Below are 15,233 nucleotides of genomic sequence, written 5' to 3'. Positions count from 1 at the left end.
CCTCACCTCCTGGCATGAACCCCAAATCTCTACGACCCTTGCCAGCTCGAAGCAGTTAAGAGATCAGCGGCCCTTTTCCCACATGCCTTTGGAGGTGACTGCTTGAGGGGGGGATGAAGAGGGGACCCCTGAACTTGGAAAATCCTGGAAGGAGAAAATCTTCAATTCTGTCTCAATAACTGACTTTGCCCCATGTCTTTTTCCTTAAATGAATTTAAGTTCCAACTGCTTGAGGAATGATGCGGGAAAGATTCAATCTTTGATTCCCAACCCCAGCTAATGTAAATTACCCTTTGACTCACAAATCCTGGTCCTTTGAATTCCAATAGAAGGTCCGGACCTATCCAGCCCACCGGATCTAGAGCCAACTTTGGGGCTATACCCCAAAGCCCCTCGAACTAAGTCTCTGACTTAAAAGGACCACACTGGAAACCCTCTTTGCAGAGATTGCAAACATGGTCACCATGTGAGGACCCTCTGTCCACTGGACCCTCTGTCCAGTGCCCTCCTTATCTCTACCTTCACCTATCTCCTACTTCTAAACTCATAAATAAACCTCTTTTATTAATCTAGCTCTCTGGGCTAATAAATGCTTTTATTGGGAATCCGCGCCGCTTCTAGACCTCATATACCGCCGAATCTAAGGGGGTTGCAGGGGAACTCTGTTTGACTCCCTGTACCCCAAACCTGCCACTAGACCTAACTAAACCCTAATTTCATTTAGGTATCCCAAATGTAGACCTCAACACATGTGGTCTACACCTCAACAGTAGGACGGACCCAAGCTAGTGCTGTGCTACCGTGGCCTTCTTGCACCCAGGGTCAGAATGGGAGAGGGGCTTACAAGAGTAACAATAACTATCATGCAATGAATATACTGTCACTGAAATATTAGTAAGCAAATAATGCATTTGTTTTCACAGACAAACATAAGCAAACAACAACCCTGGGAGATAGTTGCTGTTATTTTAATAATGATAAGCAAACCCAGGTTTGTATTTACATTGATTTATTCATGGGTTTAAATCCTCAGAATGCCCCCTGGGAAAGAGTTAGGAGAGAAATAGGATGATAATGCTGCTGCAGATGTTAACTGTTAATAACTCCCAGAGATTTTAAAGCCCTTTATCACCTGGTAGCTTCCATTCTTCTTCGACTTTACTCTCCTCCATGTGCCTTAGTAACAGTAACAATGACACTGGCCTCTTTCTAATTTTTTTACACAAGACATTCCATCTCCTGACTGCATTTTCACTGGCTGTCTCCCGGGCCAAAAACGCTTCCCCCTCCCCCCTCACCTCTTTCTGCCTCCAGGTTTTCTACTAGTCCTTCCTAAAATCGTATCTTGTACCAAAAAAACCTTTCCCAGTCTCCCTTAATCAACCCAATTGCTTCAAATTTAAATTAAATTTTTTCAAAATGGAAAAATCGCTAAAGCACCAGCATCAGGAGGATCCGAGTTTAAATCTGATCTCAGACACTTAAATCTTAGACCCTAGTTAAATTACTTAATCCTAATTGTCTCCAAACTTGGAAAAAAAAAAAAAAGGGAGGCGGGGCAGGGCAATTCTTTACCCCTCTGTGATTATCCCAATTTATCCTATTTCTCTCTTGTTTACACTTAGTTATATGAATGTTGTTTCCTCCATTAAATTATAGACTCTTAAAATCAGGAGAGTCTTTGCCTTGCTGTGTAATCCCAATGCTAATCCCATTATTTGGCAAACAGTAGGAATTTAATAAATGCTTATTGACCTGACTTAACCTACAAGACTTAAGGTTACAAGATATTTTCTTCATAACAACCCTGACAGGCAGACAGTGTGAAAGGATTATGACCTCCATTTTTGAAAATGGAGAAATTGGGGCTCAAAGGGGAGTAAGGATCCTATAGGATCACAGATTTCAAGCTAAAAGAGTTCCTAGTCCAACCCTTTCATTTTTCTGGATGAGCCTCAATGTCAGTTTGTCATCAGCAGATCAAGGCTTATTGCCAGGGTGTACTGCTTCCCAACCCTTATGTGCTTTCTGCCTTTTGAGAAAGACAAAGGTGAAAAATAACTCAAGTATCAAAGCAGCTCTGCTATAAGGTCAGAATATGAGGGTATTAGTAGTGGCAATAATAATCCTGGCTAGGATTTATGTATCACTATGAGGTTTGCAAAGTGTTTTACAAATACCTCACTATTCTCACAACTCTGTAAGGCAGATGCCCATTTGGCAAATGGGGAAATTGAGGCTTAGGTCAAATTAACTTGACCAGAACCACATAGTTAATAAGATTCATTCTCTCTCTCTCTCTTTTTTTTTTTTTTGGAGGAAATCAGAGTTGTGATCTGCCAAGGGTCATACAACTAGTAAGTATCAAAGGATGGATTTGAATTCAGGTCCTCCCCACTCTGTTATATTACCTAGCTGCCTCACTAGTAAACTTTAGAGAGAAGATCTGACCTCTGGACTTCCTCAATTCAAGTCTTACTGTTCTAATCAACTGCCTCTAATACAAGATGTCAATTCCACAAAGTCTTAAAAAGTAAATCTCGTGCTTCATCAAATATTTTTATAATCTTTTTCATGAGCATGACATTTAAACTTGGACAATCTGGTTCCTGCTCACATTTCTAAGCTCATTTTACATTATTATGCTCCAGACAAATTGACACAAACAGTTCACTTCTCCTTGCATGGTCTCCTGTTTGGAATGTATTCTCTGTTCACCTCCACCTTTGAGAATCCTTCAGAGCTTCCTAAGGGAAGTTGGACCCCAATTCCTACCCAACCTCTGCCCTCATTAAAGTTCTCCCCCCTCCTTAAATTCTCTAGGATTTACTTCTCAGTGTTTACTTTGTATTTCCTTCAATATAATTACAAGGTCCTGGATGGCAAAGCCTTTCTTGTTTGTATCTCTGCATCTCTTCTACACAGTGGACGAGTAATAAATGTATGTTACCTTGAATTACAGTCGTAAAAATCTCAAGATAAAACACAGACCTTACCATAGAAGGTGTGCATATAAATAAGTACTTACCAGTGACTTTCGGTCCCTTTCATTTTTCTCATGTTTATCTAAAAAAGAAAAAAAAAGGGGGGGGGGGCCATTATTGAAATAGTTATTTCAAGGAGGCTAAATATCACTGTATTGGGGTTTATCCTATTATTTCATGAACTAACTCTACATGAAATGAGATAGCTAAGTGATGCAGTGGTTAGAGCACTGGTACTGGATTCAGGAGAACCTGAGTTTAAATACAGCCTTAAACACCCACAGCCTTGTAGTCATGCTTGTCTCAATTTCCTTATCTATAAAATGAGCTAGAGAAGGAAAAAGCAAACCATTCTAGTAATTTTGCCAAGAAAATCCCAAATGGGGTTAATAAATGACTGATTGAAATGGGGACTGAAATAACTGAACAACACAAAAAAGAATATGGGAATTTTATATCCGAAGACCCTTATTCAAATCCAGGCTCTGCCACTGTATGAATGCAATCAAATCACTTAGAATCCCTCAGAGTCACTGTTTCCTCATTGTAAAATTTGTAAAAATGTGTGCCCTCGCTCACAAAAAAAACCAACTGCTGAAAGCAGAGAGAATATTTTATAAACTTTAAAATGCAATGGAGCTATCGTAAAGAACTCTGGGCTGGAAGTCAAAAGATTAGGGACCAAATCAGCCTATGTGCCTGTGAGCAAGCCATTTAACACTCGTGGATCTCAGTTTCTTTATCTGAAAAATGAGTATAATATTTGCCATCAGGAAAATGCTCTGCAAGTTGCAAAGATCTTCATAAGTCAACATGAACTATTATTATCATGTATTATGGAAATATTAGACTTTGAAAGACAGTGGAGGATAGAAGGGCCTACAGTGCCATGGTCCTTGGGTCACAGAGAGTTGGACATGACAACAACAAATTATGAAAGTAATAATAACAAAATTCACTTCCCTAACCAAAATCTTGGAAAAAATAGGTAAAACTATATATGGCCTTCCATGTTCCAGCATGGCCTTCTTGTTTTTGTTTGACTCTGTCACCCCATTTGGAGTTTTCTGGGCAGAGATACCACAGTGATTTGCCATTTCCTTCTCCAGCTCATTTTACAGATGAGGAAACTGAGGCAAACAGGGTGAAGTGACTCACCGGGGTCACACAGCTAAGAAGTGTCTGAAGCTGGCACTCTTAAGTACTATGCCACCAAGTACTTTGCAATGCTTAGCAGCTTAGGAGGAAAGGTTACTTCTGAGGACTCCCTGACCCATGGAAAACTTTTGAAGCCAGAATTTAAACAGACCAGTGACTGAAGCAAAAAAAATGCTTGAAAAGAAAGAGAAGCATGGAAATAATCCTAAAAGACTGCCAAATGGTGATTAATTACAATCCATCTGGCTCCAGGAATACTGGACCATGAAACACAGCTTAATGGAAATAACAGTGATTTGGATTCCCAGAACTCAGACTCAAATGTTGGTTCTACTACTTACTAGCTGTGTGTTGGGCAAGTCATTTGATCTCCCTCAATCTCATTTTCTTCACAGATAAAATGAAGGTGTTAGACTATATGAGACCAAAATCCCCTCCTCTCTCCCCACTTAGAGGCTGAGGATCATGGATATAGAATGTCATTATCAATATTCTTTTTGGGGGTAATTTTGCTTAGCTGTTTTTCTTAAGTATAAAGGAGAGTTCAATGGAGTCTTTGTATTAGGAAATAACTAGACTGCAAAAAATATAAGACATCCAAAAAGCTTTTTAAAAAAATACAAATAAACTAAGGAGAGTTTTACGATTCAATAAACATTTATTAAGTACTTACTGTGTGCAAGGACCCATTCTAGGCACTGGAAATACAAAACTATATATTCAAGCTATATTACTCTTCTCTTCAAATTAGATAGTATTTGGAAAGTGCTTAGTACAGTGCCTGGCACACCTTCACCCAATTCGATTCAATAAGTGAACTTTTGAGTGGAGAAAACAAAACAAAAAAAAAAAAGTAATTATGCTTATATTTACGTGATTTTAATTTTTACAAAAAGCTTTACATACATCATATCATAAAAAAATTAAGTAGATAAAACAGTTATTATATTATTATCCCCATTTTATAGATGGGGAAAATGAGGCTCAGAGAGGAAAAATAACAGCCAAAATAATATAAATAGCATATAAAAGAGTTGGGACTCAAGCTCAGCAGTCACACTGTAAATACTGTATAGTGTCATGTGTACCACACAGTAGTCATTTTAAACCAAAGTGAAATTTGTTTAAGATAGGAAAGTCATCTTCAAGCTTGTGACTACTTAGGCAAGCAATGAGATATATTCAAAAGGGCACTGGGACAAAAATCAGATAATTGGGCTACCAGCCCCATCTTTACCACTTAGAACTTTGGAAAACTGAACCACATTTTGTCATCTGTGAAGTCTGCTTTACAATTAGAAGAAAACAAAAACAGAAGAAGGCATCAGGTATATCTAATAAATTTTTTCTGAAATATTTAGAGAAGGTATGGACAAGAATTGAGGAGGATAAAAAGACAAGGAAGGATGGCTATGTACACTCAAAAGGGTGCATCCTGACCAATGGAACTACTATAATCTAAGTAATTTGGCCTAGATACAACAGGAAATGGGTTCTATGTTAGGCATCAGACACTTAGGAATTGTGTGATTCTGGGAAAATAACTTAACCTCTGCTTGCCTCAGTCTTTTCAACCGTAATATAGGAATTACAAATGCATCTACCTCCCAGAATTGTTCTAAGAGTCAAATGAAATAATATTTGTAAACTTAGCAGAGCACCTGGCACATAACAAACACCATATAAATGCATATTTTCTTCTTTCTCTCTCTGTAACCATGGACAAATCATAAAACCTCAGCCTCCTATCACCATCAATAAAAACAGGAAGAAAGGATTGCACGTTCCCTAAGGTTCCTTGCAACACTAAGATTTTACATTCATCATAATACTAATGGCTACTATTTTCATAGTGCTTTAAGATTTGTGAACCACTTTCTGATGGGGTACAGCTTCTAGGCAAAATATAGCAGTAATCCTGAGTCCCCTGACCTTAGAGTTCTATTGTTCTTATAATCTGTCTGTCAATGATTCTAAAATCTCCTAGCTTTAGGAAAACTATAGTATAGTCCTACAAACATTGCTGACTGTCAGCTAAACAAGGAGGTGGTCAGTGATAACCAAGCTCCTGAGATAATAGTAAATAGACTACCCTTCAAACCTACCTGTAAACCAGGGGTCCTCAAACTACGGCCTGGGCCAGATGTGGCAGCTGAGGACAATTATGCCCCTCACCCAGGGTTATGAAGTTTAAGGCCCACAAAACAATAGTTTTTGTTTTTACTATAGTCCGGCCCTCCAACAGTCTGAGGGACAGTGAACTGACCCCCTATTTAAAAAGTTTGAGGACCCCTGCTGTAAGCCATAAAATTAGCAAATAAGTAACATAAAGCTTTGGTCTCTATAACTTCTATAAATTTTTCTTCTTGCTCCTGGTTCTTTGCTAAATCTTTTTGGAACTTAGCCCACTTCAATTAGTTTTACTTTTGTGTTTTTTCCCCCCCATTCTCCATGCTTTGTGGTGTCTCCCCTAACTTTTCCTCCTTACAGCTAACTTTTAGGGTGCAAAGTCCCTTTCAGGATTTAGCCTGCCAGCTAAAGATACACCCCAACCTCATGGGGTGCTCCCTTTCTACTGGGTAATTGTAAGTTCCACTGAGGAGCTTGTCTTTCATATGCTCTTCCACTCGATTTCATATTTACTATTCCCGGTGTCTGTTATATCCCTTCCTTTGGTCCGTAACCTATTCCCAATAACCTAATAAAATCTACTTTTAGCCAAAGACAATAGCCATTGTGAATTCTTCACATGACCGGACTCCAACTTTAGGTGCCTACCATCATCTGGTGCCAAACCCTACATCAGAGATCACATCACGTTCTATATTCTTTTCATCCAAATAAAAGCGCCCTTAAGTAGGTTTCTACAAACTATAGCCCAGGTTAAACGACTTTTCTGAATTAGACGTCTCAAGGAGGATTGGAACTCTTTCATTCTAAGGGTGCTTTCACCTCTGGCACGCTACACTCCCACTCAAAGGATGCCCGTCCTAGCGTTTCTTATAACACTAACATTCTATTTGCTGCCGATTTATATTCCAATGTCCTTTTACATCTGTGTACCAAGTACTACATCACATATCCTAAGGGCCCTTCAAGCTCTAACAAGCCTCGTTTCCAGTTTTTTTACAGCTCCAACATTCCGTGTTCTAACACTGGATTTCCAAGTGCCTTCTCCCTGAGACAACCCTAGATGTTTTAAGGGCCCTCCCAGCTCCAACCAGGCATGTTCTACAGTTTCTCACAGCGCTAACGTTCTACATCCTGACCTCTCTTATACCCGACACTCTGCTGTTGTAACGACTTAACAATCGGCGTTTCCAGGTTCCTTACGTCTCTAATATTCTCTATTGTAACGTCTCTTATATCTGTGACACTCTAATCCTGCTTCCCGTGCGCTCATTTCTTACAGCTCTATGACGTTCTACGTTCTAACAATGTGTTCGACTGGCCCTCTCCACCTCCAAATCCCCAAAGCAGAGAAAGCCTGGCTTCTTCCTTAGGCCAGAAGGGGGAAGGAAGGTTACAAAGAGCAAAACAAACAGGGGGTTTACCCATGGGCCAACCCCGGGACGGAGCGGGCTGCAGCTGCCCCTCGGAGCCCGAAGCCATTGTCAGCCCCGGGGGACGGAGGTGCTGATGCCGGACCAGAGAGGCCAGGAGGCAGAGCCTTCCGCCGCCCGGAGCAGGTGCCAGTCCGGGTCCACGGGGCTTCAGCAGTAAGCGGACCCACGCGCGCACCGGCACCATGGGGCCCTGGCAGTGCGGCCAGCACCGCGGAGACAAGCTGCCGGCCTTCGGTGCTTCTGCAACCGTCTCCTGACGCCGGCTTGGCTTCCTGCGAGGGGCTGGCGGCGGATGCCGCAAAGGACCCAGCCCTCGAATGGCAGTGGCCCTCCGGCCGAGAGGCGGGCCTTTAAGGCCGCACCTCCCTATTTCATCAGCTGGAGAAAATCAAGCCCAGACTTGCCTGCCACCCGGAACTCTATAGTTGCTTTTTTTTTTTATTCCCACCTAAAAATCACGGGAGATGCTTAGCTCCTTACGGTTATACCTGGTTATGTAAATTCAATAGAAAAAGCCAAAGACAGAGAATTAAAGGAACGCATTTAGGATCCTAACTCCTCTACTCACTGCCCCGCCCCCGGCGGAGTTTTGCTGCGTCTTTCAGGGCTGAACTACATCCGACGTTTTTAAACGTAATTACGTTACGGATCCCTTCTGCAGCCTGACGCAGAATATGGATTCCTTTTTAGGCTCCTAATAAATGCTTGTTCACTATGAAGAACACTGTTTTTAAATGCATAAAATAAAAGAGAGCATTGCAAAGGAGAATCGAGTCAACAAACATGTATTAAGTTCTTTCCATACAAAGCAGGCATTGTGCTAAACCCTGGGGATACGAAGAAAGGCAAAACAGTCCCTGTCTCACATAATGGGGGCGGGGGTGAGAATAAAGTGGGAAAGATTATAATAAAATATAGTTATCAATTTTTTTAAGCCACCCAAGCTCGGGGCAGTTAGGTGGCGCAGTGGATAGAGCACCAGTCCTGAAGTCAGGACAGACGCTTAATTCTGCCTAGCTGTGTGACCCTGAGCAAGTCACTTAACCCCAATTGCCTCAGGGGAAAAAAACAACAACAACAACAACAACAACAACAACAAAAATACCCAAGTTCAAGTTCTAGAGATCTTTGATTCTTTTATCCTAAGAGGTAGGATTTCCAAAGACAGAAGTAGGACTGAAGCCCAGCCTTCTGACTTAGAATAAACCAATCTGATAAAATTAGTCACTCCCAAAACATTTACGAATAGGAACTTTTCACAAGTTGGCACAGTCAAAATAAGCATGCATTTGTATGCAAAGTCCTGTGCTAGACATTAAGAATTCCAAAGTTTAAATAGAACACAGTCCCAATTTTATAGTAGTTCTTTTCCAAGCAAAGAACTAGGGGTACCTGTCAACTGAGAAGCAGCTGATCAACTTGTGAGATGTGAATGTAAACGGAATATTGTTGTGCTATAAGAAATGAGGAAATTGACAGTTTCGTAGAACTCTAGGAAATATGAAATGATGCAAAGTGAAATCAACAGAACTAGGAGAATAAGCTATTCAATTAAAGCAACATTATAAAGAAAAACAACTTTGAAATACGTGAGGGCTTTCAACAATATAAATGACTGGACAGAGATCTGATAATGAAGTAAGTTACTTGCTGACAGAGAGGTGATGGACCCAAGTTGCAAAATGAGACATAACATTTTTGGACCTGGCAAATATGGGCATCTATTTTGCTTTGTGATGCTTATATGTTACAAAGGCTTTGTTCTTTTGATGGGGAAGAGAGAGAAAAATCATTTGAGTATTCTTTTTAAAGAATTAAATAAGATTTTCCTCATTGGTAGAGAATATTAAATGCTCTGTCCCTGCATTAAGGCCAACATTGTCTAAAGCTAAGGAGAAAAGATATCCTTTTGATTTTGGATTCCTGTTTCAAGATATCCAAGTCCATATTTTCCTCAGAAAGCTCTTTAAAGACAGAGAAAGACTCTGGGAAGAATCTAACGTGTAGATGGCCTAATACTTTTCTAATTTCCTTATTATCCCCAGATTACCCTACTAGAGAATTGGAATCTGTCTGCCATGTAGAAATAGATTCCAAAAATAGATCTATTCATATCTTCAAACTACATTTAAACAAAACTATACAGGTACACATAACCTACAGGGCCGTCTTACACACATACACATACACACATATCTACACACACACACCCTGCCCTTAAAAAGAAAAGCAAGTTATATATAATAGAGTTCGACAGTTTCATATATTATGACACTTTACATAGTAGGTAACAGCTACCAAAGTAAATCTACCACAATGCAGAAATGATGGAGATAACAAAAATTTAGGTTTTATTATGCCTAAGCATAGGTTCAAGATTCAGAAAACAAAGATTAGAATTCTAAAAATGCTTTTGAGAAAAAATTACATCAGAATGGCAAAAAAGTATTCCTTTACATATTGCAGTCTCATACATTCTCTTTGGCAATAAAAGTTTTTAAAAATAGATTTATAATGCCATGCTCCTTTAATGTAAAAGTTGAACAAACCTAGTTAAGCAGAGTTGTGATCTCATATATCCCTAAAGGAAACAAACATAGTTAAATAGATTCTATAGTCAGTTATAGAAATAAATAAATTAAGTCAGGATAGAGATTAAACTACTTGCAGGGGTCCTCAAACTATGGCCCGCCGGCCAGATGCAGCAGCTGAGGACGATTATCCCCCTTACTCAGGGATATGAAGTTTCTTTATTTAAAGGCCCACAAAACAAAGTTTTTGTTGTTACTATAGTCCGGCCCTCCAACAGTCTGAGGGACAGTGAACTGGCCCCCTATTTAAAAAGTTTGAGGACCCCTGAATCTTTTAGAGGGATCATAATGGGATGATTAAGGGGGAAGAATGAATTGTCATGTCAACAAGATAACTAAGAAATTGGGGACAGTTGAGATTCTTTTTCAAAGAATATATTTTGAGAAGGTCAAACTTCCCTTTGGCTTCTATCTGAGGAATAACAGTCTTTCCCTAATACTATTATTCCATCTGTGGGATTTTAGTTAGGTGAAATTTAAAAAAAAACAAGTTTTCAATTAACCAAAAGTCAAAGGAGAAGTAGCCTTAACCCCATAATAAATGTTAATAATAAAAACTAATAAAAGGAAACAAAAAATCAAAAATTCTTATCACACTTATACAATCTTCTTGACTTTTCAAAGCAGAATTAGGTCTGGCGAGTCTTCTAGATCTTTGTCAAGAAAATGCAGACTCTAATGCTTCCCCTTTGCCATCTTGACTCCCACCCCCCAATCCTCTTCTTCTCTTCCACTATGCATGTTGGTTAAATTCAGAATAATTCAGAAAATTAAATAAATTTTAAAAGAGAAAAAGAAAATTATCTGTGAAATATAAGAACTCTAATCAATGCAATAACCAACCAGAACTTTAAAGTTTTGATAAGGATGTTATCTACTGACAGAGGGGTGATGATCCAAACGTGCAGAATAAAACATACATTTTTGGACAGGACAAATATTTGAGTGTATTTTGCTTGAATATTATTATTTGTTAAGAGACTTGTGGGTTGTTATTTTTCCCCTGCATTTTGAGAGAGCAGGGTTTGGGAAATAGGAAAACTAGACAAAACAAACAAAAAACATGGGATGTTAGTTATACTCTAGTGTGTTGGCAATAAAGGAGGGGAGGGTTATCACTGAACTATTTAAAATGTTCAGAAGGAAACACTGACAAGCAGAAAAAAATTTTAAATTTGATAAATTTATTCACTTAAAAATAAATTATTGTTCCTGGGTTTTGCACTTTCATAATTTTCCCTAGTATCCCTCCCTACCTTTGGAAAAACAACCCATATAAGAAAAAGTATTTTTTAAATTGAGAGAGAGGGGGGAGTGACAAGGGAAATCAGCATATCAATCAACATAGTGAAAAAGTTGGGGTTTTGGCCTAAGAGAAAGATGGCCAAATGACAATTCTTTTATTAAAATATTGGCATCATAGCTGTACCAGACCTAAAACTATTTTATAAAGTAGCAGTCATCAAAATCATTTGGTACTGGCTTAGAAACAGAGACTGGGGCAGCTAGGTGGTGCAGTGGATAGAGCACCAGCCCTGAAGTCAGGAGGACCTGAGTTCAAATTTGGCCTCAGACGCTTAACACTGCTTAGCTGTATGACCCTGGGCAAGTCACTTAACCCTAATTGCTTCAGAAAAAAAAAAAAACACAAAAAAACAGGGTAGCTGATTAGTGGAATAGGTTAGTTTATAAGGCACATAGTCAAACACTATAGTAACTCCAAAGATCCCAGCTTCTATTTCACAAAAATTGCTGGCAAAATTGGAAACTAGTATAGCAGAAATTAGGTACTGACCAACACCTAATACTCTTTAACAAGATAAGGTCAAAATGGGTTTATGATTTGGACATAAAGCATGATACTATAAGCAAATTAGAAGAACCAACACATCTGTAGAGAAGAAAGGAATTTATAGTCAAAGAAGAACTAGAGAACATTATGAAATGCAAAATGGATAATTTTGATTATATTAAGTTAAAAAGGTTTTGTATAAACAGAACCAATGCAGACAAGATGGGGAAAGAATTCTGATAAAGGCCTCATTTCTCAAATATATAGAGAATTGACTCATATTTATAAGAATACAAGACATTCTCCAGTTGATAAATGATCAAAGGATATGAACAGACAATTTTCAGATGAAGAAATTAAAACCATTCCTAGTCATATGAAAAAATGCTCTATATCACTATTGATAAAAGAAATGCAAATTAAGACAACTCTGAGGTACCACTACACACCCCTCAGATGGGCTAAATTGGCAGGAAAAGATAATGATAAATGTTGGAAGGGATGTGGGAAAATTGGGACAGTTGGTGAAGTTATGAATTGATCCAATCAATCTGGAGAAAATTTTGAAACTATGCCCAAAAGTCTATTGAAATGTGCATACCCTTTGATCCAGCAATATCTCATCTGGGACTGTATTCCAAAGAGATCATTAAAAAGGGAAAAAAACTCACATGTGCCAAAATGTTTATAGCAGCCCTTTTTGTAGTGGCAAGGAATTGGAAATTGAGTTGATGCCCATCAGTTGGAGAATGACTGAATAAATCATGATATATGAATGTTATGGAATATTATTGTTCTATAAGAAATGATCACCAGGATGATTTCAGAAAGGCCTGGAGAGACTTACATGAACTGAGTGAGTGGGGGAAGGGAGGGAGAAAATTTTTTCAACACAAGGTTTTGTAAAAATGAATGTTGAAAACTATCTTTGAATATATTTTGAAATAAAAAGTTATTTTTAAATGGCATTATTAATAAAGCAATTTATTGAGAAAAAAAATAAAAAGTTGGAAAGCATATACAATATTCAACATCAACAATAAATCAGCCTGACAGGAGTCTTTCTTCTAAACTAAAGCCCAAGGAGGACAATGACTTCCTTGGAATCATGGAGCAAGTTTTGGGAGAAGTAACATGTATGCACAGAAAAAGATACAAAATGTATACAATTTAATTACAATGTTATCTCCTACACATAAACTTACTTAGTGTGTCATGATCAAATAGTTTTTAATGATATGGAATAAAATACAAAATAAATGCATTAAAGTCCTGTCAGTTGTATCCATCTTCTTCCAAGTTATTTGATGGGTAAATTTTCTCCTAAGCATATACTAAAGTTGATAAAGAAAAGGAATCTGGAGAGGGCAATCCATTTTATTTATATTAGTCTCATAAATTAAAAACAAAATAAGGAATATGGATTCCCTTCCCACCTTACAAGATGCCAGATTTCAATTAGTACTGGGCAGTGCTGATGTGGGTCCAATTCTCCCAGTCTGCATTGGCCTGAATACTCCAGCATCCTGCCTGAACCTGCTGCTCAGGTCACAAAAGCCTTGGGTCAATCTTAACCTCCTTTACTGAAAACTTCCTCTTGCTCTTCTTAGAGGAAGAGTTAAAAAAAGAAAAAAGAGAGACCCCCAAAGCACAGCCATCACTTTTTTTTACCCTATTGTGTTGGTTTTCGATTCTGCTGGTAGGAAGGAACAAAGGAAGGGAGGGAGGGAAGAAGGGAAGGAGTGAGGGAGGGAGAAAGGGAAGGAAGGAAGGAGGGAGGGAGGAAGAAAAAGAGGAAGGAAGGAAGGAAGGAAGGAAGGAAGGAAGGAAGGAAGGAAGAAAGAAGGAAGGAAGGAAGGAAGGAAGAAGGAAGGAAGGAAGGAGGGAGGGAGGGAAGGAAGGAGGGAAGGAAGGAAGGAAGGAGGGAGGGAAGGAGGGAGGGAAGGAAGGAAGGAAGGAGGGAGGGAAGGAGGGAGGGAAGGAGGGAGGGAGGGAAGGAGGGAGGAAGGAAGGAGGGAGGGAAGGAGGGAGGGAGGGAAGGAGGGAGGGAAGGAGGGAAGGAGGGAAGGAAGGAGGGAAGGAGGAGGAAGGAAGGAGGGAAGGAGGGAGGAAGGAGGGAAGGAAGGAGGGAAGGAAGGAGGGAAGGAAGGAAGGAGGGAGGAAGGCGAAGGAGGGAGGGAATGAGGGAAGGAAGGAGGGAAGGAAGGAGGAGGGAAGGAGGGAGGGAAGGAGGAAGAGGAGGGAGGGAAGGAGGGAGGGAAGAAGGGAGGGAAGGAGGGAGGGAAGGAGGAGGGAAGGAAGGAAGGGAAGGAGGGAGGGAAGGAAGGAGGGAAGGAAGGAAGGAAGGAGGGAGGGAAGGAAGGAAGGAAGGAAGGAAGGAGGGAAGGAAGGAGGGAGGAAGGAAGGGAAGGAAGGAAGGAAGGAAAAAGAGATCTTGAGGATAATTGGGGGCGACAAGCAATTTTCTTCCTCAACTGAGATCATCAAGAGTTGTTCTATCAGTTTCTATATACCTTTTTCTTGAGTCTAGAGAATCTCCACAAAAGAAGAGGTTAATGTAGCTTCTCCCAATTATACAAAAAGGTTTACTAACAAGGAAAATAATGGAGAAAAGAAGTAGAAAGAAGGTGAACTGGTACTACCAGTTACACTGAACTACAAGTTAAATTATATGTAAAGATGTATATGTGTTTTTCACGTCCATGGAAGGTATTCCCAATGTCAACTAAATAAAAATTCTTCTGTAATGGCTAAGGAAGCAACTTAGAAATGACGGGCATATTGAAGTACCTCCTTCTTTATAATATCCCAAGTTCTTGTATTTTTAGAAGTTATTTTCCTTTACATTATTGTGTTCATTTAGCATCTTGTTCTCTTGATACTACTTACTTCATTTTTGCAACAGTTCATAAAAATCTCAAATTTCTCTGAATTTCTTATAATCACTACTTTATAATATTGCATTATAGTCACATTCTGCAATTTGTTTAGACATTTCTCAGTCATAGGCTCTTTTTTTTTTTTTCAGATCTTTGGTAGCACTAGAAATATTTTAGCATATATGTTTTGACTTTCTTGTGGTATATATCTAGTAGTGGTGAATCAAATTTAGTGATTTTAAGCAATTTTACATTGTTTTCCA

At 39.2% G+C, this 15,233-nt stretch overlaps 1 protein-coding gene across 1 annotated transcript in view; it reads right to left on the bottom strand.

The window, feature by feature from the left end:
• Window positions 1–8,120, bottom strand: part of TK2 (thymidine kinase 2) — a 43,527-nt gene extending 35,407 nt beyond the window's left edge. Inside the window, exons 1-2 of the mRNA XM_003758387.4 lie at window positions 7,697–8,120; window positions 3,029–3,066 (exon numbers count right to left, since the gene is read on the bottom strand). Of these exons, the coding sequence (XP_003758435.1) occupies window positions 3,029–3,066; window positions 7,697–7,892 (234 nt within the window). The 5' untranslated portion in view covers window positions 7,893–8,120. The remainder of the gene's footprint in view (window positions 1–3,028; window positions 3,067–7,696) is intronic.
• Between the last annotated feature and the right edge of the window lie 7,113 nt (window positions 8,121–15,233).

This window comes from Sarcophilus harrisii, chromosome 2, assembly GCF_902635505.1.
Source record: "Sarcophilus harrisii chromosome 2, mSarHar1.11, whole genome shotgun sequence".
Lineage (NCBI taxonomy): Eukaryota > Metazoa > Chordata > Mammalia > Dasyuromorphia > Dasyuridae > Sarcophilus > Sarcophilus harrisii.
The sequence above is the reverse complement of the archived record's forward strand: the minus strand, read 5'-3'. Positions and strand labels throughout refer to the sequence as shown.